The 26,416-nt window shown below is 31.9% G+C and overlaps 1 protein-coding gene across 4 annotated transcripts in view; it reads right to left on the bottom strand.

Moving 5' to 3' along the window:
• Positions 1–6,814: 6,814 nt before the first annotated feature.
• LOC148283947 (rho GTPase-activating protein 15-like) overlaps positions 6,815–26,416 on the bottom strand; it is a 162,063-nt gene continuing 142,461 nt past the window's right edge. For all 4 annotated transcript variants that reach the window (XM_088242915.1, XM_088242914.1, XM_088242916.1 and 1 more), the window contains exons 8-12: positions 22,755–22,955; positions 9,970–10,145; positions 8,395–8,536; positions 7,455–7,560; positions 6,815–7,151 (exon numbers count right to left, since the gene is read on the bottom strand). In XM_088242915.1, coding sequence (XP_088099041.1) covers positions 6,950–7,151; positions 7,455–7,560; positions 8,395–8,536; positions 9,970–10,145; positions 22,755–22,955 — 827 coding nt within the window. In that variant the 3' untranslated portion in view covers positions 6,815–6,949. The remainder of the gene's footprint in view (positions 7,152–7,454; positions 7,561–8,394; positions 8,537–9,969; positions 10,146–22,754; positions 22,956–26,416) is intronic.

The following is a 26,416-nucleotide window of genomic DNA, read 5'->3' as shown; positions in this document are numbered from 1 at the left end:
TTTTTATTATTGTGTTTTAAAATTTAGAAATCATTATAATTAATGATATTTCACAGGTAGATTGAGTTTCTCCACTGATATTTCCTGGTGGAACTGCATTTGAATTATAAATATAAAAATACTGTATTTAGTTTTTCCACTTTTATTTATGATTTTAACCAACGACTGAGTTTCCTCGTGACCGACACACGGTGGGAGACTAATTAAATAAACAGCTTTTATAACACAAGAATTTGTTTAGTCTCACACCAGTCTGACGATGTCAGTCACAACAAAACCCGGTCATTGGTGAAAATTATCAATAAAAGTTTAAAATTAAATACAGTATTTTTTTATATTCTTTTTTTTCTTAGTGAAAAAATAATATAGAAAAAGAAATCGTAATTAGTTCATATTTTATAATAATTAAATAAAAAATGCCTTTTCAGTCAAGCGGGTAGACAACAGTGGTCTGTATTGTATTGTTACAAACGCCATACCTACATATCTCACGATTAATTATTTGAATAGTTATACATTTATTAATTATTTTATGTATTTGATATTCAGCATAGGGTGCATGCATATGCATGTAGAAATGTTTAATAGTGTTTTTTAAAGAGTGGGAAATTGATAACATCATAAAATACTTCCTGGTGGTTTTTAATGTTATTGATTTATATATATTAGAAATATCAAAGTATTTTATTATATACCCCAGTGTTTTTAGAATAGTACGCAAATCCAACTATGTACTTTAATTGATTGATCATTCTAAGAGTATTAACATAACTTTTATATAAAGTATATGAATTTTATTGTTCGATTGATTAGTCATTCTTTAGTATTATACCAAATTAAAAAAATTCCACTAAATCAAATAGCTTTCATTGTCATTTTTCTAAAGAACTGATATAAGATTTGCCCACTATTTGCCAAAACATTGAAATTTTGCTGGAATAAGATTCTAGTTTGATTTACCGGTTTGACACAAAAAATAGTATTTTGTAACCTTTATGTCAAAACATTATATATAAAGTTGTTAAATTATTATTGTAAAGATGGTGAAAAATAGAAGTGTTTCAATAAAATGCGCTTGTTTTATTTATTTTATAATTTTATTTAATTATCTTTTCAGAAATACAGTCTTATGATTACACTTTGGTCCCTTGGGAGTTCAATATTTTTGTATATCAACAAATCCTATGACATAAATGTGAATATTAGTATTTACCATGGAATTGGTGATTTCAACAAAAAGTCTCATAATGAGCCCATTGCCGGTAAAGTGACTAACTGACGAAATGGTAGAACTTTTTATAAACTTTTATTATTTTTTATTAACTTTTTTGATATTTTTAATTAACATGGATGTTTTGTACACAAATAACCAGAAAATAAGTTTTTTTATTATACCGATTACAGAAATGTAATATAAGCGATGAGTTTACTTCGCCTTTAGAATATCAGTTAGTTTACTTCATCTGCAATGGGCTCGTATATGCAGATTTAATTATATTTATTCATAATTTAAAAGTAGTAGGTACTGCAAACAGACTTCATACATCAGACTCTTAAAAAACATTATTTCTGACTGGTAACTATAATTTCAATCCTTACATTATAATTTATTATTTAGAATCAAATTTAGTTGGATCAAAAAACAACTATGTTAGAACAATATTTTGAGTTTGTCCAAATCTTTGTAGACAAGGACTGGATTCAACTCCTTAGGGAGCTGCTTATATTAACATATTACAACAGAGATGAAGAACGTTTAAGAGAAGGTAATATAGAAGCCTAGTATGTAGGTGAAATAATTCAATTAGATGAATCTCACCAGCATAAATAAAGGTTTCAGCTCTTTAACTTCACAAACATCAACAGATGGAAGAATTGAAGGAATATAGATGTTCAAATATGGGCAGAATGGTGAATGTTACACAGTGTGTAAAGTGGCCACTTAAACCAGCTGATGCCTAGACTTCTATACTACCTTCTCTTAAATGTTCTTCATCTGTGTTGTAATATGTTAATTATATTAAAATTTTGTTTTTTATGCCATTTTTCACAAAAAATTGGCAAAATCGGTTGAAACCAAAGATATACTGACAAAAAACCTGTTAAAAAGTGACTAATCCTTTGGTCTGTGCAAGGATCTAGAAACAGAAAAATGTCTACGTACAATTATTGACAAGTTGAGCAAACTAATTTTGATTCTTAATAACACGTTATTTCACACAAGTTAACAAAAATAATTCGATTATAACAATGTAAATATATTTATAACTTTTCAAGTAAATTTCTTAAATCCATTTTGTCATTTGGAAGATAGGAATTTTTTTGTAGTTCTTTCACTATCTGATATATGAATAAGTCAAACAATTTATTTTATAAACAAAGGTTGATTGATGATTCACTCCAACCCCTCACCTGCTTCGAGTTGACCAGTGTAGCTGATGTGTTTGCATGATGTAACCTAATATATGTCTACCACTAAATTACCGAGTGACAAGTTCAAACCTGCTACGGTTTAGTTACAACAGGCCGCTATCCACTGAAAAATGCTGCAATGGACTGTTTCATCAGGACACTGCTCTGGCACACAGGGCGCTAGTGTTAGGCTGCTATTTACGAAGCAAGGTTTCAATTTTTTAAAGAAATATTTGCATTCTTATGATTTACCCAAATATTTTAATTTTGCCGCCATTTTCAACGAGTTGTAAATAACTCACTTTATGAAAATGGGAATCAAGTAGGAGAGTAAAGTGGGGTTCGAACCTCGGACCTCTGATCCGTGAGTCCACAACACTAGTTACAGGACCACAACCCAATTTAAAATTGGTTGAACGCCCCTTATATTTACCTGATCTAACCCCCTCAGTGACTTAAGGTTATTCCTAAAACTTGAGAAAATGCGTAGAAATCAATTTACGAACTACAATTAGTCATTTAGATGAGTGGTTGGCAGGGGTTGGACAAATTTCCTGGATGAACATATTAAGTTATCCAAAATGGGGGCCATTTTTAGGAGAAGTGTACAAGTGTGGGTTTTGTCTAAGGGAAGAGACCATTGCAGGAGACTGCTGCGAGACATTGCATAGATTTATATATGGTACTATTAAGCCTATTGTCCAGATGTTTATTGAAATTTACGTTTAAATTATATTTTTTATTTGTAGTATTTTTTAATAATATACATGCTTCCACTTTCTGTTTTGTTGTATCCTAACTCAACACGGGGCTTTTGGCCTCATAGAGTTAGGGATATGTTATTATTTTTTTGTAATATGTGTCTATAAGAATAAATAAAAAAATTTGAATCTCCTCCCAGAAAGCTATATAAATGTTGGAGCATCGCTGGGAGAAGTGCATATAAGTCCAATGGGACTAAGTTGAAAAGCAAGATACAAAAACTTTTTCTCATTCACTGCGGAATACAGCGGGAGTGGAGCATACCAATCGTTGTTTTTTTATATTGAGTTACCAATTTATTTTATCTTGAGTTATTTTAATTTATTTAGCTTATTATTCAATTGTATAGGAGACCACATGGAATTCATAGATACTTTCAAGTATACCTAAAATATAACAATAAATTTACAAATAAATAGATAAGACATGATATCTTCGATGTGCAAATGAAACATAATATGTTTTCATAATACATATGTATTAAATTTTCTAATCAAACATCTTCAATAATATAATTATTTGTATATTTCTTACTTTTCACAGCTGTTCTGGATTTAATCTTTACCGGGGACAGTTGCACTTCCTTATAACTAGTTGTAATATTAATCTATCAGTTCTTTCACACACAAACGGAAGCCTTTCAAGAAACAAAGCTAGTATTTTTTACCTGCGTAATGTGCTTTTACGCTTGTGTATATTGGATTCAAAAACTAACTGCAGTGCACATGATTTGCTAATGAAGATTGGGTGAGAAAAATGTATATGTGAATGTAGTGTGAATAAAGCCATTTAAAGAGTTGGAACTATAAAGATTGCCTTTATTCAAATTACGCACCAGAGTGCCACAAGTCTGTGTCAAATGCGTCAAATTGCGAACCTCAAGCTTTGACATTTATTTTTTTTTACCACAGATCAATAATATACAACAAACTTAATATTTATACTATAATAGAAAGATCTCCCACTAGATGGACAAACCAAATCGAGGCTCCTACAGGGCCATCAGTGGTTGGAGCGATGCAGACGGCGATGTGTCAGGAGAAATCGAGGACATCGTTTTAGTGTCTAACGCAAAATTTTCATTTTTCCCATCAATTTCAATTCAAATTAAATTTCCCTCAAATCAAATTATAGTTTCAAAGATGTTTGATTTCAGAAATAACTCATTTGGATTATGCTTAATAGTATTGACTACAGAAAATCAAAATATTCAATGATAGTACATAACACATTTACAAGAAGGTAACATTATTAATTTTAATTTCTTTGATTTTACTCTGACTGTATGAATTAGAGAAAATAAATACATTACCTGCATACCTAATTAAATAATAAAAAAATATTTATAACTTTTTTCTAAATATTGGTATTTATATACATAACTAACAATAATTAGAGAGAAAATGGAAAAATTCCTCTTTAAGGAATAACATTATTAAATAAACATCACAGCATCGATTGTTCCCGAGAATGACATTGGACCATTCAAATTAACATTATAGATTAAAAGACATCCAAAATACAGTGCAACCTCTAATAATGCAATTAAGTAGTTACAATTTAAATTAAGATCTTACAACAGGTTGTGGTTCAGCTTATACATCTTTAAGCGTGAGACTGACCCTAGCCTTCGTGTAATAAACGATCAAGATTGAACTGGAACTGGAATTTAAATAGCAAGCCTTAGTATTCTCATATCTGGACATTTGACCCAATCTCATTTCTGATTAGTGTGGAATTCATCTACATGCTGTGTTATTGAAGGCTCAGTGTAAAAAAGTACGCTATATGAACAAGTTGAAACTTTGTAATGTAACGATGATCAAATTGAGTGATTCACCCACCAAATAAGGAGACAAGTAACAACGTAATATCATTACAAGGCAAATACTTCATATAATTAAAACGAGTTCATAATAATTTTAAGAAAGATAAAGGTGATAGTAACTTAACCGTTCAAAACTTAGGTTTGAGTAAAAATAGAGGCTTTATAGAAAGGTTGAAGAAAACAGATCATGATTTGGTCCCAAAAATCATTATTAGTAAGATTTTAATCATATGGTGACATTGAATTGCACAATGAGTATATTTCTTAAACCAATAATGACACCTTAAATGTGTTTCATAAATAATTTAAGTGATGATTTTAATTTCAAAACTGCTCAAATATTTTACGCTATTTATATTCATGTAGAAGTTTGTTCTATGGCTTAAAATTCTTTGTGGTTTATGATTATTTCAGCTTTATTCTGTATATGATTCATCAAGCCAGCATAAGTATATTTAAATGGCGTCAATAACTCAAATAACAGAGTGAATTTTTGTTTTCGTTTGATGGACACATTTTTGACTATTCCATCCATCCACTTTTTTTTAACTACTACTGATTTTGGACTCAATTTTGCTTTTAAACAACCCGATTATTCTTGCTTCTAAAAATGTAATAAATACTGTCCACGTACAGTACAGTTACACTTTTGTTCAAAATGGTTATAAAGGAATAACTTATACTAATAATATCCCTTTTCATACCAGATTGTATGAATTTTCAATAATAAATTATTATAAATATTTATAAAATAATGGTATTAGTAGACTTGGGATCCGAAATATTCAAGAGGCATCCTTAAAAGTTCTTGTACTTTACTCAAATCTTTTCTTCATCAATCCATCTGATTAATGACATATTGATAACTAAACTTTTAATGCGCTGATCGCCGTTAGAACCAGTGGTAAATGACAATGTTTACCTACCAATATTTTCAGAATGTCCAAACGTCTGTAGTTGAGTACTGGATTCAACCCTCTGAAGATCAAAAGATGAAAAAATTAAGAAATGTGCTCGTTCAAATGAATGCCATATGGTGAATGTTACAATGTGTAAAGTGGTAACATAAACATTATGCTTAGACCTCCATATTTCCTTCTCAAAAACGTTCTTAATTTCTGCTCAAATCCATACTTAAGTTATTATTATACATCAACAGAATCAACAAGACAATGATGATAGTGTAGAGATAAAAAGAAGCATAACAGGGAACAAAGTGTTCTTCTCTGTTACCAGTGATCAAATGTGTCTACAAAACTAGCACCAGAACGATGGTTTTGTATGGGTGTGAGGTGTGGACACTAACAGTGTCTGCCAAAATACTGAACATCTGTGAGAGGAGAGTAAAATAGAACGAAAGAATGATAGAGAAATCTGGAGAATTATATATAACGATGAGTTTTACATTATCTATAAAGCTCCCAAGCTCTCTACAGACCAAACAAGCTGAGATGGGTCCGACACATACAGAGGATGCCATCATCACAGATACTGAAAGTCTTGGATAGGCACCCGCAGGCAGAAGAAAGGTCGGTAGACTGAGACTGCCTCGGATGGATTATATCAAAAAGGATGCATCCTAACTACTAAACTGGAGGGTTGCACTGGATGGCTGAGGAGTTGGAAGCAAAAAATGATGGACGCCACGGCTTGATATGTCCTCTAGTGCCATTGAAGAAGAAAGAGCATTAACGGGTCAATACTATAATTATTAAATCTGCAGCTGAAAAAAACGCCTTATATTCCACGTTATAGGGACAATGCTTAAAAACACATTGCAAAGTTTTACCTATCAAAGGAAAAAAAGTAATGGCGATCAATGTTTTAAGCAAAGGTTTGTTATCATTATGAAATACCTTTATAAACATTAGTTATTTTGATCTAATTCGCAATGCACTCATTATATTCAATATTATGCAGATAGATTTATGTTAGTAACTAGAATTATCAAAGTGGTGTCTCATAATCATTCTTATTAGTAAATAGGGATTTGAATTCTGTTAGCATTATTTCTATAACGAGGTTCTGTTGCAAACATCCCATGGATATGATGTTCATCATGTCTGGAGGCGGCCATAGAAGAGTCGGCCCTAGAACGATGGACAGATTGGCTATGTGCATTCTGTTTTTGCTTTCTCTTTCTGTCACTCTGTAAACAAAAAAATGCTGTGTGAAAATTAAATTATTGATTTAAAACTATTGTACCTGCACTTGGCAGTTTTATCTATACCAATATTTAACATAGCGATTTCTTCCAACTAACCAAAATAAAAATATAATTAAAAGAAACATTAACAGGCAACAATAATAATTAATACCTAACAAATTAAATAATAACTTATATAATACAAATCATAAAAGAATACTACTTTTTAATATAAATTTCATGACAATGTGAAAAACAAGTGTTGGAGATTTAGCTAATAATTGGTTAATAATAAAATAGGTTTACCTTAGCAAGTGCTCAAGAAGATATTTGAGTGTGTGTCGGTTACAATCAGGAAGACTTTTGACAATTTCTCGAAACTCCATCACTTTTTCGCTGTAATCGGTAATCGCTGAAAAGAGATATATAATTATTATTTTTTAAACATGTTGATATTGAACCATCTTTTTACCCGACTTGTAATGGAGTTTTAAGTTTATACTCTAGTTAGCCAGAAAATTTATTTTTGTGTATAATATATACGCCTATTCTAACATTTTTTTAAAAGTATGTAAAGACATAGTTATATAAAAGAAAGAAATAATTATAAATTTGAAACAAAGGAATGAAAACAAGTATAAATAAAAATTAAGGAAATAAAACATAAAACAAAAATCAATTTCAAATAGTTAAGAATTATAAGAAAAAAAGTTAGTGAACTTAATAAAAAAAAATAAAATATATAATAGATGAAACAACAATTTTTTTCCATTTTGGACTATTACTACAGATTATTATATTATTTTATGTGATAAAGGGATATGTAAAAAACGTGCTTTTGAAATTAACTAATTAAGTGATGATAATAATCCATCGCACAGAAAGAAAACCTTTTGGAGAACAGACCACATAAATCTATGTCAAGGAAGTAGAAGATGATTTGAATGATGACCCGAATATTTCAATTTTGGGGGCCATTTTCAACGAGTTGTAAATAACTCACTATTAGAAAATGGTAATAAAGTTGCAGTAGAGTGGGGTTCGAATCTGATCCACGAGTCCGCGGCACTAGCCACGGGCAACCCGCTCCAAATTTATTTTATTGAGTCAATCAAATGCAAATATTTCTTTTAACAAATAAGGCTTTAAACGTGACTTGAATCTAAGACATTGTAAACGAGAAATTTATAAACAACCATGTCACTCAGCATGATTAAATATTTTGCCTGGGTGCTTTTTTACTTACAAGTAGCATCCAGTGCTCTCTGGAATAGTCGGCAGGGAATAACTGGCTCTTTTAACTCCCTGAAGAACAACTTTAATGCTCCGGCCAGCACGTGGACGTCCGTATCCGGCTTGTCCAAGATACCAAAGTTATTTTTATCCACCTGACAAGAAACGCAAACTTATTTACCACTGATAATAGACAAACATATAATCAATAGTTGTGACCGGTTTGACGAAACTTCATTAAATTTACAGGTTTTTGTTACTTATTGTCTTGAGCCATTCTCATTTATCAATTATTGTAAATTTGCTGCTCAATTATTTTTTAAAAATGGATACACAATAGGCATCACTGGCATAAAATTTATTAAAATATACATATAACTACATTGCAAATGTTCAAAGTTATTTTATAAATGACATAATAAACTATCAAAATGTAACAAATGCAAACAAAAAATTTGAAATAAATATATTATCATTGTATTGCACAAAAAGCTTTAATAAAAATTATCTCAAGAGCCCAATCAGAACTAGCTCCCTCGGTATATTTGAAAATCTTGATGTAAAATCTATAAAACGAGCTTTGTTACTTTACGCACGTAAATATTATTCTCTACCTTCCGTTTCAAATACAAGAGTTACTAGATACTCCAAACTGATGCTGCAAAAAAATAAATACAACCTTCGGTCAAAGAGGATTGGCCTACTCCTCGGTTAAATGTACAATCTACTTCCATTATCCATAAGGACAATTAGTAAGTTCTCACAATATAAAATTGCTATTAAGAAATGGATATTGGAGGTGGTTTGCGCACGGATCGATGAGTGGATCAAGCCAAATAGTCTCGTATATAAATTGGTTATGTTTTTTATGATTATTTTAGTTTTTTTTATTATTTATTGTTTATTATGTTAAAGATAATTAGGTTAGTTAGATTAATTACGTTTTTTTATTGTTATTATTATGTTAACTTTGTTAAATAGCTAATCTTAGGCACGTTTCACATTTTGTAAAATGTTTCCCTCGGCACAGGACACCCCACATTATTCTGTAAAAAAAATAATAGAAACAATGCAAAAGTATAAATAAATAAATATGAAGATGCGGCACTGCATTATTAATGTAAAGGAGAAAGGGCATTAAATAATATTATAAAATATTTAGATGTATTAAATAATAAATACATAAAATAAAATTATTTAAGCAACATTATGAAAGTAACAACAAACAACATGTATAATCCTTAGAGTACAGATGTATACTTTAAGTACATATCACTTTATTATCCTATACGGACCTAATTATGAATAGGACTCTGAATCAGTACTCTAATCATAAGGTTTCTAGATCAATTTTGTTAGAACATGATAGGTACGATGATCAGTCTTAAGCTTCAGATGCCAGTCCAGGGATAATGAAATACCACAATGCAGGACTACTTAAAACAATTACTTTACCCAGCCAGGAATTCAAAGCGGACTTATATCCACCCTATTTTCGGTTTTGTCGGCACATTATCTTTCACGTAACAAAAATGATCTAAAAATGCCGCAATCAGTGTGCCAACGTGATGTTGAAAGATTAGCCCACCTCCATTCTGATCTTCTGCACTTGACTAAGGTTCCCGCTGGCCCGGTACAATCCGTCGGTGTTCATGTTGTCCTCCTTGGACTCGATGACCCGGATGCAGTGGCGAACAAACTCCGGTACCGCGGCCCTGTCCTTGTCGCAGACTTGCTGGAGACTGCAGCCGAATACCGCCTCATCTGGTAAAGAAAGAATAAACAATTAGTATTTGTTATATACTTGTTGTGTTGCATTGAAGACACTTGAAATAATAAGACGAAGTTTTTGTACTGGTTTAATATAAATATACGTGAATACTAGATGTCGGGCTCTATTAGGCTTAGGTTGTTAAGTAGAAAAGACAAATCAAGAATGAGTTTGCCAGGATATGTGGGTATGGAGATGGTATGTTGTTGTTACCAATAACATACCTACATTCCTTACAGTATTTTATACTTAAACATAAGAGAACTCATAACAACAAAAAGAATCAAAATATATTATTGAAACTAATGTCCAATTTTATTCATGCATTAGCCGGCATATTGTTAAATGGTAATTTCTTCAGATGTTTTTTTTTTGTTTCTTTGAACTTCACAGTACACGAGTAAAAAACAATAGTTAAAATAAATAATACAATCCAAATATATTAAACCGTATTAAAAATTATAAAATAAATTGATATAAATAAAAATCTCTTCCTATCCTGTTTTCCTCTCCCTCAATCTCCTTGGAGTACTTTTCTTTTCTCGTAAAATAACGCAATCACGAGCAATGCTAATAGAGGGGGGGGGTTAGTATCACCAAAAAACCCCCTCCGCCCAGAATGCGAAAAACACTGCACAAGAGCAATGATTTATTTACACGCCATAAACTTTTACCATTGGCATGTCCCTATTGTTTTTGAAAAATTGTTTCTTATGGGAAATCTTTTTTTTTGAAAAACGCAAAAGATACCGATACAGAAAATGTCATTCTGAAAATCTTTCCTTAAAAAAAATGGTTAAGTTTTGGGGCGCAGAAATCGGGAATACGAGACATCGACTTTGTCTATTTTATTTAGGCATAATCAGTCCCATGTGCGGTTATCTTTTTCGAAAAAAAACGGGGAGGCATCAGCGCGATGGTGACAGAAATACCTATTCATCAAAATGCTATGTGACGCATATGCATTAATTTATTTATATTTGTGATAAACTTTAAATAAATGTATACACTATTTTATTTTTATACTTGCATAATACATATCATAATTTATATTGTATTTCCTAATAAAATAAAATATGAAACACCTTAAAAACTTCTAGGTATAATCATTCTACAAAGAATCACACGCGGGTTTTAGATGTAATATAACATTTCATGTCACATGGGATAAGCTACCCTTGAAGCAGATACACCCCTCAGCAGAGGCGCACTCAAGGGGGAGGTTTTGAACGACATAACTCCCCGAAATTCAACAAGTGTGTCATGAATATCAAATAACGAATTATTTAAAAAATCAATATTTGTACTCGAATATTAAAATAAATATACATAGGCACTTACGTTTGTACATGCAAAATCTTTTTTGTACATTTTTATATTATTGTGGGGACCAGAGAGTAGAGTAAAAACAGTTTTTTTTATTTTATTTTTAATTGTAAATAATTCTTAGAAAATTGAAAACATGTTGGGGTAGAGTAGGGCTCGAACCTCGGACCTCTGATCCGTGAGTTCGCTACACTAGCCACAGGACCACAACTAGGACTTCCAGTCTCGAGACTGAGACTAGTCTCGGAGATCAAGTCTCGAAATTTCTAGACTATTCGATGCAAACGATAATTCGAATAAAAAAATAGATAAAGCTTCTTTTTCACATCCGCTCCTAAGTGGAGCGAGTGGACATCACCAGTTTCCTTCAGGAGACCCTATCGCTGGCTGGCCAGCATTTTTGCCTCTTCTCACGTCAATCCAGCGCCCCTTAATACCGCCGAATAAAGTCTAAAGATCGTCATTGACGGCATTCCAGGACGGCGTGAGCCCCGCAGGTTTAAAGAATAGGCAACTTGGGTTTTAGGTTCTCCTGAGGCATGCGCAGCACGTGTTCAAGCCAGGTCCACCGTTATAGGAGGCTGCTGCATCCGTTCTCGGGCTTCGATGTTAGTTATAAAATCGAACCGCCTTATACCTAATATTCTTCACAAGCACTTACTCTCAAAACTCAGAAGTTTGGTGTTTTGAGCTTTGGTAAGGTGCCAAGATTCGCATCCATATAGGATTACTGGCATTATACAAGAGTTGAAAAATCGGCATTTCGTTTTGACCGAGTATAGACTAGAGTTCCAGACAACACACATCATGTTAAAAGTTGCTCCAGCAATTCCTAGGCGGGTTGCGAGCTCTTTATGCATGCTTCCATCCTCAGTTATGTGAACTCCCAAGTATTTAAAGCTATCAACTTTATCAATCCTCTGTCAATCTTTGTTACAATTTTTTTTAAATATTTTATAACATGTTATATTTTTTAAAAATTAATGTACAATAAAGAGTAAACAATACAATTGTTTCGAGTCCCAAATTGATTTTTATACAAGGAAACCCATCCAGCATTGTTCTTTTTTAGTACACTCCTACCTTTTCAACATATTTTTATAGCGCTGATAATACGATTTATATATATATTTTTTTAAATAGCTTAGATTAATAGTCTATTAACATTTTTTTTTAAACACTAAACTTCCTCATTTTGAAATTACTCCTCCTGTGACGTCACTAGTCATGGTCCGTGAATTGTCCTGAGTTTGCTTCCCGAAAACTGGAAATCTATCCAACGCTGTAGTTGATTAGTTAATTAACAAAAACTTGTGCTGTAGTTCAACGTAGTCTATTTTATTTAGTTTTTTATACAGTTTCTAGAAACTTCGACACTCTGTACAATTAAATGCTTTATTTTTACCGCGTTTAAGAAAACATTTTTTGTTTACAATTTTCCCTAGCACCGAACTTCCCTGTAGATTGCTTAAATTTTGGACCAGAACATTGCAGACTGAAAAAAGACCAGTGGAGAAGACACTAATGCTGCCAAATATATATATATATATTTTACTATTTCTGTTTACTATCTTTGAAATAGGCACCTATGTACAGTCCACTTAAATCATTAATAAATAAACCTTTTCATAAATGGTTGAGCCGATAAATTATTTCAATGTATTTTAGCCAGAAGAATCGCATGTAAGTAGATACTGGCTAATTTTAATTTGTGAGGTTGCCACGCCTGACGGGACATTTTGTTGGTTGGCAACACTGCTCGTCCTCTGCGCCACTCTTCGCTTTTTCAACGAGTTATGTTCGCACGCTTTTCTAATTGTTGAAAAGTATTTTTCGCTTTTCGCCGTAAAAGTTAATATAACGCCGCAAACATTTTATCATTCATCGCCATTAATCATCATCCGCCGCGCCGCCTCCAGACTCCAGACAATTGTGTGCATGCAGTTTTCCTGATCACCAGTTTTTCCGTTAGCGCGTGAGCTGATCGCCGACAAGGAAGAAGACTCAACACCAGGTTAGTCAGTGTTTTTATTTATTGATTTTCTCTGGTTCGAGTACATTTTAATAGATTGTTGGCTGCATAATCCACTAGCTCACATTGGCAGTTTTGGAGAAAATAATTTGACTGTCCGCTATAAAAAATATATGTAAATCTCAAAAGAAGAATTATATTTACACGGATTCTCTAATAAACCTTTGCTTTATGTGTGTGTAATAATAAGTTTTCATACAAATCATTCTAGTGCGCCCGCTACTAACACAGGGTTATTAAACATGAGAACGCACTATACCTACAAAATATGAATCCCCGAAACAAACCTGGGTGCGCCACTGCCCTTCAATCACTGTTTTTCGTTATAAACTGGTATAAAATTTGAGAGCTTAGGATTACGGAAGATTTTCTACGAAATAAGAATATCGAAAATTTTGATTCCCATTTTTTCTTGGAATTTCTAATGCGCGGGTAGAAAAGAAGGATAAAAAATGTACGATCCATTTTATATGTACAATATTATTTGGTTTATTTTGAATGTGATTTCCGCATCACGAAATTTCCAAAATCTGTGAAATATTTCTACGAATATTTTTTTTACATAAATTAATTTGCTAAAAATTAACTAAAATGTATCTCGAAACAGTAAAGATAAATAAATAAAAATATTGTTATGTACATATACTTAGTACGTTTAATCTATTACATTTAGAGGCAAATGTTCATTCAGTTTTTTTTTTACTTGGTTTACATCTTTTAAAAAAAATATATTTCTAGTTTTTCGCAATGAAATTTTACTTTGAGTACCAGAGCCTAAGATATTTTGAAAAACATAAGTTCGTTTGGAAATGTTTTTTTTTATTGAAGTTCATTGTAATTTAGTGTGTAAATAAAGACGAGTTGTTCATTAATCCACAAATTCAAAATAAACAGTAATAACAAAGTTATTTTAATTTTGTGGACTTATGTAACATTCTTCACCCTTCCTTGAATAAGTAGTTATTTTTCACTAATCAAGTCTTGTAAAAATATTACGACTAAATGAAAAGACTGAAACTTTGTTTTACAAAGCACGCAATAACATAATGAACTCCTTAAAAGTAGTACAGAGGAAAATTACTCTTAAAGTTATATTAAAAAAGATCAACTTTCTCAACGACACTAAGTATATATTATTCCTAACGTAGACACTACATCGCACATGCGAAAAATACAGTCATATTTACTTAGGTTTAAAAAACTTGAATAGCCTCCGTACAGAAATTAAGATAATAAAAAACATTAACCAGTTCAAATAGAATTAAAGGAACGCTTAAAAAACTAATAGAAACAATATAAATGACTTAATATTTTAGTATAAAATCATTAAGTCTGAATTCGATTGTTGCAAGCTCCTGGATTTAATAAATATTAAAATACCAACACGTAGAACTAGACAAAATACTATATATTATTGTCACCCTTCTCAAACCAACTATCTTTGTCACTAACCTCTGCCGCATATACACAGACTAGGAAATGAATGTGCCTCTCATATCGTCATTTTTACTCGAGTCTCTGTGAATTCAAATCATCTCTTCATAAATATTATATGATGTTTTATAACGATTAACGATCAATTTGCAAAAGTTACTTATGCTAATGATCTGCTGTCAACTCATTTTATGTTCATAATATACTATCTTTTTTATATATTTTGTATGCTGACATACATGTATGTATATATATATATTTTCTTTTCTTTTTATACATCAATGTTATGATATCTAACTAAACTCATTATATTTTTATGTTTTATATCGTAGAAGGCACTTGTACCGTATAATAAATCAATATAAAAGACTATCAAAGTATGCCAAAACATTAAACTGTTTGAATTACCTATACTCTCATTATAAAATTGCTTTCAAGAAATGGATAGTGGAGGTGGGTTGCGCACGGATCGATCAGTGGATCAAGCCAAATAGGTAAAATGAGTGTACTATTTATGAAATTTGTTCTATTGGTCTGTATTAATTGGTTACGTTTGTTATGATTATTTTAGTTTATATTGTTTATTATGTTAATGATAATTAGGTTAATTAGATTAATTACGTATTTTTATTATTATTATTATGTTAACTTTGTTAAATAACTATTTTAAGGCATGTTTCAAATTTTGTAAAATGTTTCCCTCGGCACGGGACACCCCAGTGAGGGAACATTATTCTGTATAAAAAATTGAATTTAAACAATGTAAAATTATAAATAAATATAAATACTAATCAATAATAATCTAGTGTAAGTCCTTCTTTAAGCACAAGAGCTAGCCTCTTTTTTAAAGAGGAACAGCAAAATAGAAAAAACAAAATACTTCAATATTGAAACAGAAAACGTATGTTAACTACCTATTGTATAATATAAAATTAAATAAATTATTTTTTGTATGTAATCACTTACCGACTTTTCTTTGTCTACCTGTTTCGAGACGTATCCGTCTCTTTGTCAGGACACAAATTAAACCAACATGCAAGCAAATCATCTAATCAATTTCAACCATGACTTTGATAAAGATACAGGAGTTACTCTTAGTTTAGTACTCTTAATCTTACATACAAATAATAAAGATTTAAGAGTAAATAATATGGAAATATTTTACATTAGGAAAGCTTTAAAATATTATGTTCCTTTGATCAATCATCAAACAACCTTTCAATATAGTCCATTTTACGATGTTCCATTTTAATTGTCACCCTATACCTATTACACTCACGCCCCTCCCTTCCTCCCCTCCCTCTTTTTCCAACTATTTCTCCCACAGCGTAAAAGATTTTCATAACCTAATCAGTACATGTAAGGGTAATTTATTGAAATGCATGGCGTGTTGGTTTTTTTATTTTTGTGCAACAACTATGGTGAAGATGTATAGTGGGTTTTGCATGTTGGTTTAATCGGTGTCGTGACGATGAGACGGTAAGCCGGTAGACATTCGGTAGGTGGTTACATACAAATATTTATCCACATTTAGAAAAGCGTTTGACAGCAAAGTTAATATTTTAAATATTAATAATAAATAAAACAAGCTTACTGAAACACGCCTAAAAATATATTAGGCGTTAACGTAAATAATCCTCGCTTTCAATCGAAAGAATAAGGGGGAAAACAAATAAGGAGAATACGTTACTAGTTAATTTGTTAATTCAGCCAGTCTGCAAGCATTTGGACATACTCAAACATTGTTGAATTAACTACCAGGTAAAAGAAGAAGTATAAAAATTTAAAAATTGTTTTCAAGCATTGCCTAGTAGGTGATTTGGTTTAGCCGGATGAATCTCACACACGTGGTTTCAGCTCTTTTACTTCACAAAAGTCAACAGATGGAAGAGTTGAGGAAATGTGGATGTTCAAACATGGGAAGAATGGTGAGTGTTACACAGTGCTTAAAGTGGCCACTTAAACCAGCCAATGACCGGTCATAAGCCCTGTTAATGCCTAGACTTCCATATTCCCTTTTCAAAAATGTTTTCCCTCTCTGTTGAAATAAATTTAATTAATTTGTTGTAATTTCTTCGCGTTATTAATTGCGGTATTCGAAAAAGGCGTTCTTATTTAATATCGACCCGATAGTTCCCTTCATTATTTTACAACAAATTAGTCAATAATGTATTCTCCTGATTTGTTTTCTTCTTTATTCCCTCGATTTTTTCTTATTTTTAAGGCTTGTAATCAAATAAAATTATATCTGTTACGTAAAAATAAAAACAATATCTTGTAGAACAGAAAATTACTTTCGAATGATGACCTTTGCCGTTTTGTTTTACTGTTTGACACAACTTATGTTAACGTCCAATACTTCTTAGACCGGTTAGTTTAACCTGTAAATGCCTAAACTTTTTTTTTTTAATTTTAAAAGTTTTATTTATTTTAACAAATAAGTAACATACATAATTGTATTTTTGCTCCCGCAAAGCCGAAGCTTGTCTGCGGGTTACATCACATTTTTTTTTTTATTTATAAAATATAAGTACATAGTTTAATACTAAATGAAGAATATAATAATTTATGTTCACACTTAAGTTTCACTTGCTGTTTTTGATAAGGTTTTGACTATTTTTTAAAAATGAATTTAGGGTTGTTTCTACTGGTATTAAATTAAACAGTTTTGGTACTACACTCCCCATTGTTCTATCTCCTTTGTAGTTCTTCTGTCGCGGCACCGTCAGCTGCTGTGCCGATACTTGTCGGGTCACTATCTGGTGGGTTACTTTGTATTTAAAACTGCAACCGAGGAAATGATCTGTCATTATCTTATACCGACACTGTTTATAAAGTGGCAAAACGTTAACATAATCAAATAATATTTTATTATTGTCTTTTGCCTCAATCTTTATTTTTACAGATACGATAGTTTTTAAAATTTGGATTTGTAAGTTCAAGACTCTGTCGGTATAAGATTTGAAACTTAGTCCCCATATTCTTAATCCATATTGAATTATTGGGTCAACTAGCCCCAGGTAAACTAGTCTCAACACTGGGTATCGTATGTATGGTTTCAAGTGATACATGTTCCTTGTATGTTCCCTTCTCAAAAATGTTCTTCATCTCTGTTTTAATAGCTATTCGTCAATTATTCAAATAAAATACCAATCTTGATAAACTCCCTAGAAAGCAAAACTCGGTAGGTACTTGTATAACAAACATTTGGACATACTAAAATATTGATAACTTTTCCCTTTGGGAACCAAGTATTTTGCAAACGAATATTTTCGGAATATTATAAAAGCGGCAACGTTTCATGGCACCTTTGACGTCTGCACGCTCATGAAATTTCGTAAATATTGGCAGCTAAGTATAGTGAACAAATCCCATACTTCATTGATGTAGGCGCCGCAGTATTGACGCACCGTCAAAGCTATAATAGGGAAATATCACTTTTCAAAAAACATTTTCAAAGTAAAAAAGGTATATGGTCTCTTTTACTTATTATTAGTAGCGTAAAAAAATAATAATTTGTAATTTTTAATTTTCGCAAAAACTGTCATCCCATTAGCCACGCCCCTAATACATCACGATTGGTTTAGAACATTGTCACAAATCTTAATGTCACAACTGCCAAGGCCAAACATGTTGCGTTTTTTTAGCAACGTATTTTCAATAAAAATCTTTTTTACATTTATGTATGAAAACATTTCATCACAATATTTATATTGATTTTGAAAAAAAAAAAAAATCTAAATCCATTTCATATATTTTTATTGGTATTTGTAGTATGTAATATTTCCCTATTCTGTGGCATTTGGGTAGTTACATGTCACTAAAATTGAGAAAATAAGTTTAGTATGCAGTTCCACTCTGAAAGGTCTACGGCAGTTTGGGTGAAGATATAAAAACAAGAAAAAAAAACATTTCACTATTTCAATAATAAAATTGGTTAGCGCCGTATAATTCAAAGATACTATTAGGTAAAATAAAGTACATGTAACTTATGTAAAAATTGCTTTTAACAATATTTAAAAATCAAATATGAAAAGAAACCCAATACGACTTGTACTGCTTCTAGTAATTCATTCCTAAGTTTACGCATTTAAAGTTTATTTTAAGATAGCACCCAAAATAGTATGTCAAAGACATAAACCAGTAAGAAACTTTAAATGGCTCCCCTGCACAATTCACTAATGACATACGTATACCTCTTTACCTTAATGCCACAGAATTTGTCAATTCGTTATGATCGTAGTACAACGACGCATGTGACGTTTTTCAACTTTACTCAACAACAGAACTCTATAAGTATAAAAGTATATTATTTGATACTTGGGTGAATCTCACATCCGTCGTTTTCCTTATTACAGGCCGAATACTCATAGAGAGGCATATAACTTTTTCAGTCGTGTTGAACAACCAAATAAAATAAATAAATAAACTGCTAAAATAAAATAAATGTATGAACTTTTCAAAAGGTGTAAAAGCTAGTATTATCAATAACAGAGTACGAAAAAAAAAAAAGATATATTATTTTTGTAAAATGAAAGTTATAACCACTGGCGGCTCATGACCGAAAACATTGGCAGTGCATTTCTTTACATTACGTCAACTTGTATATTAAGTTCAATAATATCAAAACAATATGATAGGTCTGACGTGATAAACGAGCAATAGTCTGACAGCCCGCGCATCGGAACGGAACGCTAAATTCGCCTAACATTATACGCACGTTATTGGTAACTAAATTAACTAAATTCGTACTAATATCATGTCATTACGCATGTTCAAAGTGACATTACAGACGAACTTCAAACTTCAAATCTACACATGCGTTGGCAATGCCCGGAGTATGTATATTATCTTCTCCCTCTAACACACGATTCGCCGCTATGAAGCGTTGCCTATCTCGCTCAAATGACGATTTTAGGAGATATGGAGATATTTTTTCATACAAATTCAGGGTAAAGAATTGTGCAAAACAGAATATGCACGGGGACGATTGCGCATGCGTAGACAAAATGAGAAGATCGCCCGCTAGAGTCGATCTCGCTAGATATTTTGGCGCTAGTATTAAATATTTTTATGTTTACGAGTATAATATTGCAACAAATCCCTGCTTCTTTGTACCTAGCTAAAAACATATTTTTACTATCAATAAAATTACTAATTTATTTACTCATATTTTTACTTGGCAGTGCACTGCACTTATGCCCATACTAAGGAACCGCCCTGGTTATAACCCGTAAGGGTTCATCAATATTTTATTTAAAATAAATAATAAAGCAACTTTGTTTTTATGAACTTATTTTTTCTACCGACCGGTTTCAAAGCTATTCAAGTGGCTTCATCGGGGTATAATTAACTAATGATTTCTATTCTACTTTATTTTAATAGTGATTACTCAATATAACATAGAAACGTCTGGAGCTAATAAAAGTCAAGTTTTATCATTTTGTTCTTGTACAGAAAGGAAGTTTGAAGTGAGATGGATACGATCTTTAAATCTCAGAATCGGGTTGTGGTCCTGTGGCTAGTCTCGGACTTACGGACCGAAGGTCCGTGGTTCGAATCTAACTCTACCCCAACTTGATTCCCATTTTCTAGTAGTGAGTTATTTACAACTCGTTGAAAATGGCCCTCAAAATTAAATATTTGGGTAAACCATAAGAACGCAAATATTTCTTTTTTTTTTTAAAAAAAAACTAGACAGGAGTGGATAAAAGCAATTATTGTTTTTTCAATTATTTATTATGAATCGCGTTTTTAATTTCTAAAATTTTAAAGTTTTATTTAATAATCAAGACCCTGGATTGAAAGTTCTTTATGTTGATAAAATAGCTTTTTTTAATGTTTAGATGGCATTTTATGTTACATAACTATGTTCCCAAAGATTTCAATGTGTAATGCTTAGTAAAAAAAATGATTTTACTCGTAATTAATAAGAATTTTTTCCCTCAGCAACTCCATATTCGGTACGTCTCCTCTATTGTAAACTGTCGAAAGCACCATCATACGTAGACACTGGTGTAGTGGGAAGGCTGGAACTATTATACGACAGTACGTACTCAGTACTCAGTACTCAGTGCCCAGTATTGAGGGTGTCGCCATGCCGCGGGCGCACGCACAACACGTGGCTCCGCCGAACTCCCTTCTCCTGGGAATGCCGAACGAATGACCTACGGTCCAAAAAGGTCGAAAAAGGTCGATCTAATTATGAAATTCTTTGTTGGTTCCATTCGCAAACTTTTCCCTCCGAATAAATTATCGTTTTGAGAAAGGAGAGATGTTTGTGTCTCCATTTCATTGTTGTCATAGTACGAATACTTACGCCACAAGTTTTCTCAAAAGAATAATAAAAACACCCACTATTGTCCTTTATAGTCCTAACGCTCCACCACACCGATGTGAAATTTTTTAACGCTTATCAGTCAATAGTTTACTTTGTTTTTATTCACAAAAGACTGTCATGATCGTCATCATCGTTATCATTATAATCCATGTCCGCTTTCCATTTGAAACATACGGTGTCCATAAAGAGCCTTCAGGCATCTCCGTCGGCTTGTAGTTTTGAAAAAACACCGCCGCGCCCGTGACGTCACGAATTCGAGTCTGTGAGTTTTTCTTGAGATTTAAAAAGACGACCCCGTACTCGTCAAAACACACTAAACACGGCTACCCGGAAACCAGAAATATATCATAAAACGTAATTTATTGGCTATATAACACTCCCCTGAACCAGTGACGTTTCAAAATAGTTAATTTTGATTAATTTTGTCGTACATTTTCGAGAAACTTCGCTCAATTCGAAAAGTTTTCACTCTCTAATTTTTAGCGCGTGTAATAAATCATTTTTTATACACAATTTTCCGGAAGCGGAGCGGAACTTCTTCATTCATATGTTCACGGTTAAAACCTTATATTGCTCACTTGTTCGTCCTCTTTTAGAATATGCATCCGTGATCTGGTCTCCCTTCTATGTAGGCCGGATAAATCATATCGAATCGGTGCCACATCGTTTGCTAAGAAAAGTAGCATGGATGATTGGCCTCGAGAGGGGAGACTACACTTACGGAGAAATTGAGTCAATGTTAAAAATTTCAAGTCTACAAAAACGTAGAAATAGCATTGACTCCATATTTATGTTTAATTTGCTGAATGGCTTAATTGATGTACCATCGTTACTGGAACAGATGGCATTCGATGTTCCGATCCGCCGGTTGCGAAATAATAATGTGCTGTTCCTCGATCAACACAGCACAAACTATGGCTTGCATGCACCAATGTCCCGATTGTGTCGTATTGTTAACTCGAGACAAGATCTGGATTTGGTGTAAGTCTTTATAGTTTTAAAAATTCACTAAGATAGACCAGATCTTGTCTTGAGGTAGTAATTTTTTTTTTGTCCTAGCTTTAATTTTATTTAGTTGTATTTTATTTTATTAGTGCCTGTATCTATTATAAGATATTATATTTACCATCGTTAGAATGGACTGCATAAGTCCGTCAAATAAATAAATATCAAATTCAATGATGCAGTATAAAGTCATTGCTCATATAACGATAATGACTATATATAGTGTTCATGTAATTCATGATTATAATATACAATCATGGGACGTATGTTTTATGTTAATATATTAAGATGCTATACTATCTAAATCTAATCATGCAAACAAAATAAACAAAGTTGATACAAAACATAATATAAACAAAATTAAGTTAGTGTGCATTTTTCAAAATCTACTATTTATAAATCGTGCAACAGGTACCTAATTAGTAAAAATTGGTTAGTTAAAATATTATTTGCAAACATTCGCACCTTTATAAATCCCTTTTGACGTAATCTCTTCTTTGGATTTTCTTTTTTTGATTAAATTCTGTAGGGTGAATATCCTCTTTTTAAGGGTTGCATTTTGGATTTCTTGTGTGTCAGTTGTATCACAGATATTTTCTATATCTCTCCTCACATAGTTCTCCTTAATATCATTCTTAGCGTCCTGCAAACCGCTTTTTTCAGAATCTGTAAAATGCAGGATGCGGGATATTTACAAAATAACATAGAGCATTCCTTCAAAAGTGATAAACATGCTAATATTATACTGATTACAATTATAATACAAAGGGCTAACAAGAAGTTGGTCAGAAATCTACTCAGAACAGGCTCAAAATTTGTTGCCACAGAGAGGGAAAATATTTTTGGGAAGGGAGTATGAAATCTAAGCATTTTCGGGGCAGGTCATAAGCCATATGAATGCCTAGACTTTCATATTCCTTTCTCAGAAATGTTTTTCTTCTCTGTTGCAACAAATTTAGATATAAATAACTATTAACATATTACAACAGAGATGAAGAACATTTAGGAGAAGGTAATACAGAAGTCTAGGCATCTACAGGGCTTATGACCTGTCAATGGCTGGTTTAAGTTGCTACTTTACACACTGTGTAACATTCACCATTCTGCCCATATTTGAACATCTATATTTCTTCGATTCTTTCATCTGTTGATGTTTGTGAAGTTAAAGAGCTGAAACCTTTATTTATGCGGGTGAGATTCATCTAATTGAATTATTTCACCTACATACTAGGCAACGCCTAAAAATGTTATTTTTTCAATTTCTATACTTCTTCATGGACCAGGTGGATTTATCAACAATATTTTGAGTTTGTTCAAATTTCTGTAGACAAGAACAGCTCCCCAGGGAGTTGAATCCAGTCCTTGTCTACAGAAATTTGGACAAACTCAAAATATTGTTATATAAATAACTCCCTAGAGAGGGAATCCAGTGTGTCCACAAATCTTTGGAAATATTAAAAACATTGTAGAATAGGGTATTTTCACATTTTTTATCATGGTGCCGTGGCGCCGTGGCGCAGTTGCTTAAACGGCTAACTGTGAAACTGACGACATGAGTTTGATTACTACCAGTCGCAAGAAAAAAATCTACCAAAGATTTTTTCTCATTTGGTCTGGGTGTTGTGCGTATTATTCATAACCTCCTTTCGTGTCCTATGTTTCCTACCTTCTAATAAGTCTCTAAAATAGAGGGTTAGTGAGATATTTCTTTTAAAAAAAAATTTTGGAAAGGGAAAAAATCACGGTGGTAGCGGTAATATTTTTTTCGTGCGACGTCGCGAGTATGATACATTTTCTACAATGGTTTAAAACATGCATATATTTTGAATTACCTGAAAACGAGACGTTTCCAGCCCTTCTACGTTACCGCGCCATACTTGCATGCAATGTTTGTTAGAAGCGCATTCGGCTGGCATGACGCCAACTGCGAGGCGTTTTGTCTGTGCTCATTTTTAAACCCAAAAACTATAAATGAATACTGGTTTTCTTGCATTGACATTTATATCACTAGAATCGTAAAAATCCATCCTAAATATTTCAAACATATTTTCAACGATTTGTGAAAATACCCTATTCTAAGCAAAAACATCTTGTAGGTAGCTAATTTTATTGCACGGTTCAATTATATGTTAAATAAAAGAATTTGAGATGAATAAGTCACTCAGATACCAACAAAATATTAAAACTCCGAAATTCCACAAAAGTCATGGTCAAAATAGCTTTGTCTTCAAAGGTGTAAAAAATTATAATAATCTTCCCAATGAACTAAAAACTATTAAAAATAATATTTCAATAAATAAATTTATAGTAAATCTAAAGAAATTTTTTGAACGCGTGTAAAAACTACATTAAATTTTAATTAGTATGAATGTATTATTGTTTTATGTTTTTTCTTTATATATCCTGTTTTTATTATTATCTTATGTACTCGTATTTAAAATTAAATAAACTCTTATAATAATCAATAAACAACTACAACAGTGTAAGTCACTCTCCAAGCACAAGAGTTAGTCTCTTTTTTGGAGGGTTATAGTGATAACATTTACAAGATGTTTTAAAGTAGATATGTATAGAATTTTTTTTTAAACATGTACCTTTTATGAAATTTATTAATAAAAAAATAAATAAACTATGCCAAATTGTACAAGAGAACAACAGTAGATAAAAAAAACACAAGCATTGAATAACGACAGTTTTATATACATAATAACATCAGATATATTTTTATTACATAAAATTAGCTATATAATAACATAATTAGCTATATAATTCTTTTATGTAATGGGAAACGTTAATGTAAATATATGTATTTGATAAATGTAAAAAAATTGTATCTAGTTGTAATATTGTATTTTTATTTGTTATTAATAAATAAATAAAAAAATAATAATATCTTAACTTTTTTTTAAATATTGGTAGTCTATAGAACATATTTGTAAAAATGTTTGCTTTTAAATCATATTGCTAATCCATAACATAATATTATAAATGCGAAAGTGTGTTTGTCTGTTGGTTTGAGTTTCTTTCACTTCGCAACGGAGCAACCGATCGACGTGATTTTACATAGGGATAGCCGAAGAGTCGATACGTGTCATTAGGTATTTTTTATTTCGAAAAAGATGTGACTCTCTCGGGAAAATAATGTTGAAACAAAACAAAGATGCTACGTCGCCATAGACCAGTGATCGCCGCACGGTAGCTCGTCAGCTACCGGTAGCTCGCCGAGGCTTTTTCGGTGGCTCGCGTAGGATATTAAATTGAACTCCTAAATAAATAAAAAATGTGCTAAATTTCAAGGAAATGCTTAAAAGGTTGCTGTCAACGTTTTTCACTATAAAGGCTTTTTAAGAGTAAGTATAGAAACAGATTCACAGATTTACATCTTGATAATTGCATTCGGATGGGAGTGACAAAGTACTCACCGAGAATTGAAGGAAAGTGAATACCATTCTTTTCACTAATTATTTTTACTCTTTATGTTTACACACCTATTTTCAATTATTATTTTGATTTTAAATAAATATTTAAAGTACGCATTTTATGTTTTATTGTTAATCTGATATTCTAATTTATTAACACTAATATAAAAAATATTATGTATGGTACGATAAGGGCCGACGATCAAAAACTATAAAGAGGGAATTTGTATAGTTGGCTCACTAGACAAGTTAAATTTCTGAAAGTAGCTCACATCCTTATTGAGTTTGAAGACCACTACCACATACTAACGAATTGCCGTATTTTTTGCATAGCGGTAGTTGGAGGCCCGGCAATCGAAACAGGCTACGTTATCCCCAAAAACATAAATGTCATTCCATTCGGAAAATTCTTATTGTAACGACAAACTAATTAATTAGCAAATCTGCCTATAATACCACGCGAGCGGAGCCGCGGGCAATAACAAGTACATTTTTTTATTTAATGAACCGTCCTTCTTTATTCATCAGATTTTTTATTCCACGTTCAAACGTCTAATTTTTATAATTTGGTAGATTTATTTACATACTTACATATTTTCCCGATCCAATGGGCTAGAATCTGTTGCACGAAAAGGCTGAAACCAATGCATTCAGTAGCAGATATACATGCAAATGCTATCCGACAACAATCGAGCCAACATTACTGTC

The sequence above is a fragment of the Micrasema longulum genome, unplaced genomic scaffold, assembly GCF_059751315.1.
Source record: "Micrasema longulum isolate JH-2025_06_02 unplaced genomic scaffold, ASM5975131v1 h1tg000177l, whole genome shotgun sequence".
In the NCBI taxonomy this organism is placed as follows: domain Eukaryota; kingdom Metazoa; phylum Arthropoda; class Insecta; order Trichoptera; family Brachycentridae; genus Micrasema; species Micrasema longulum.
Note: the sequence above shows the minus strand (reverse complement) of the source record. Positions and strands in the feature narration are given on the sequence as shown.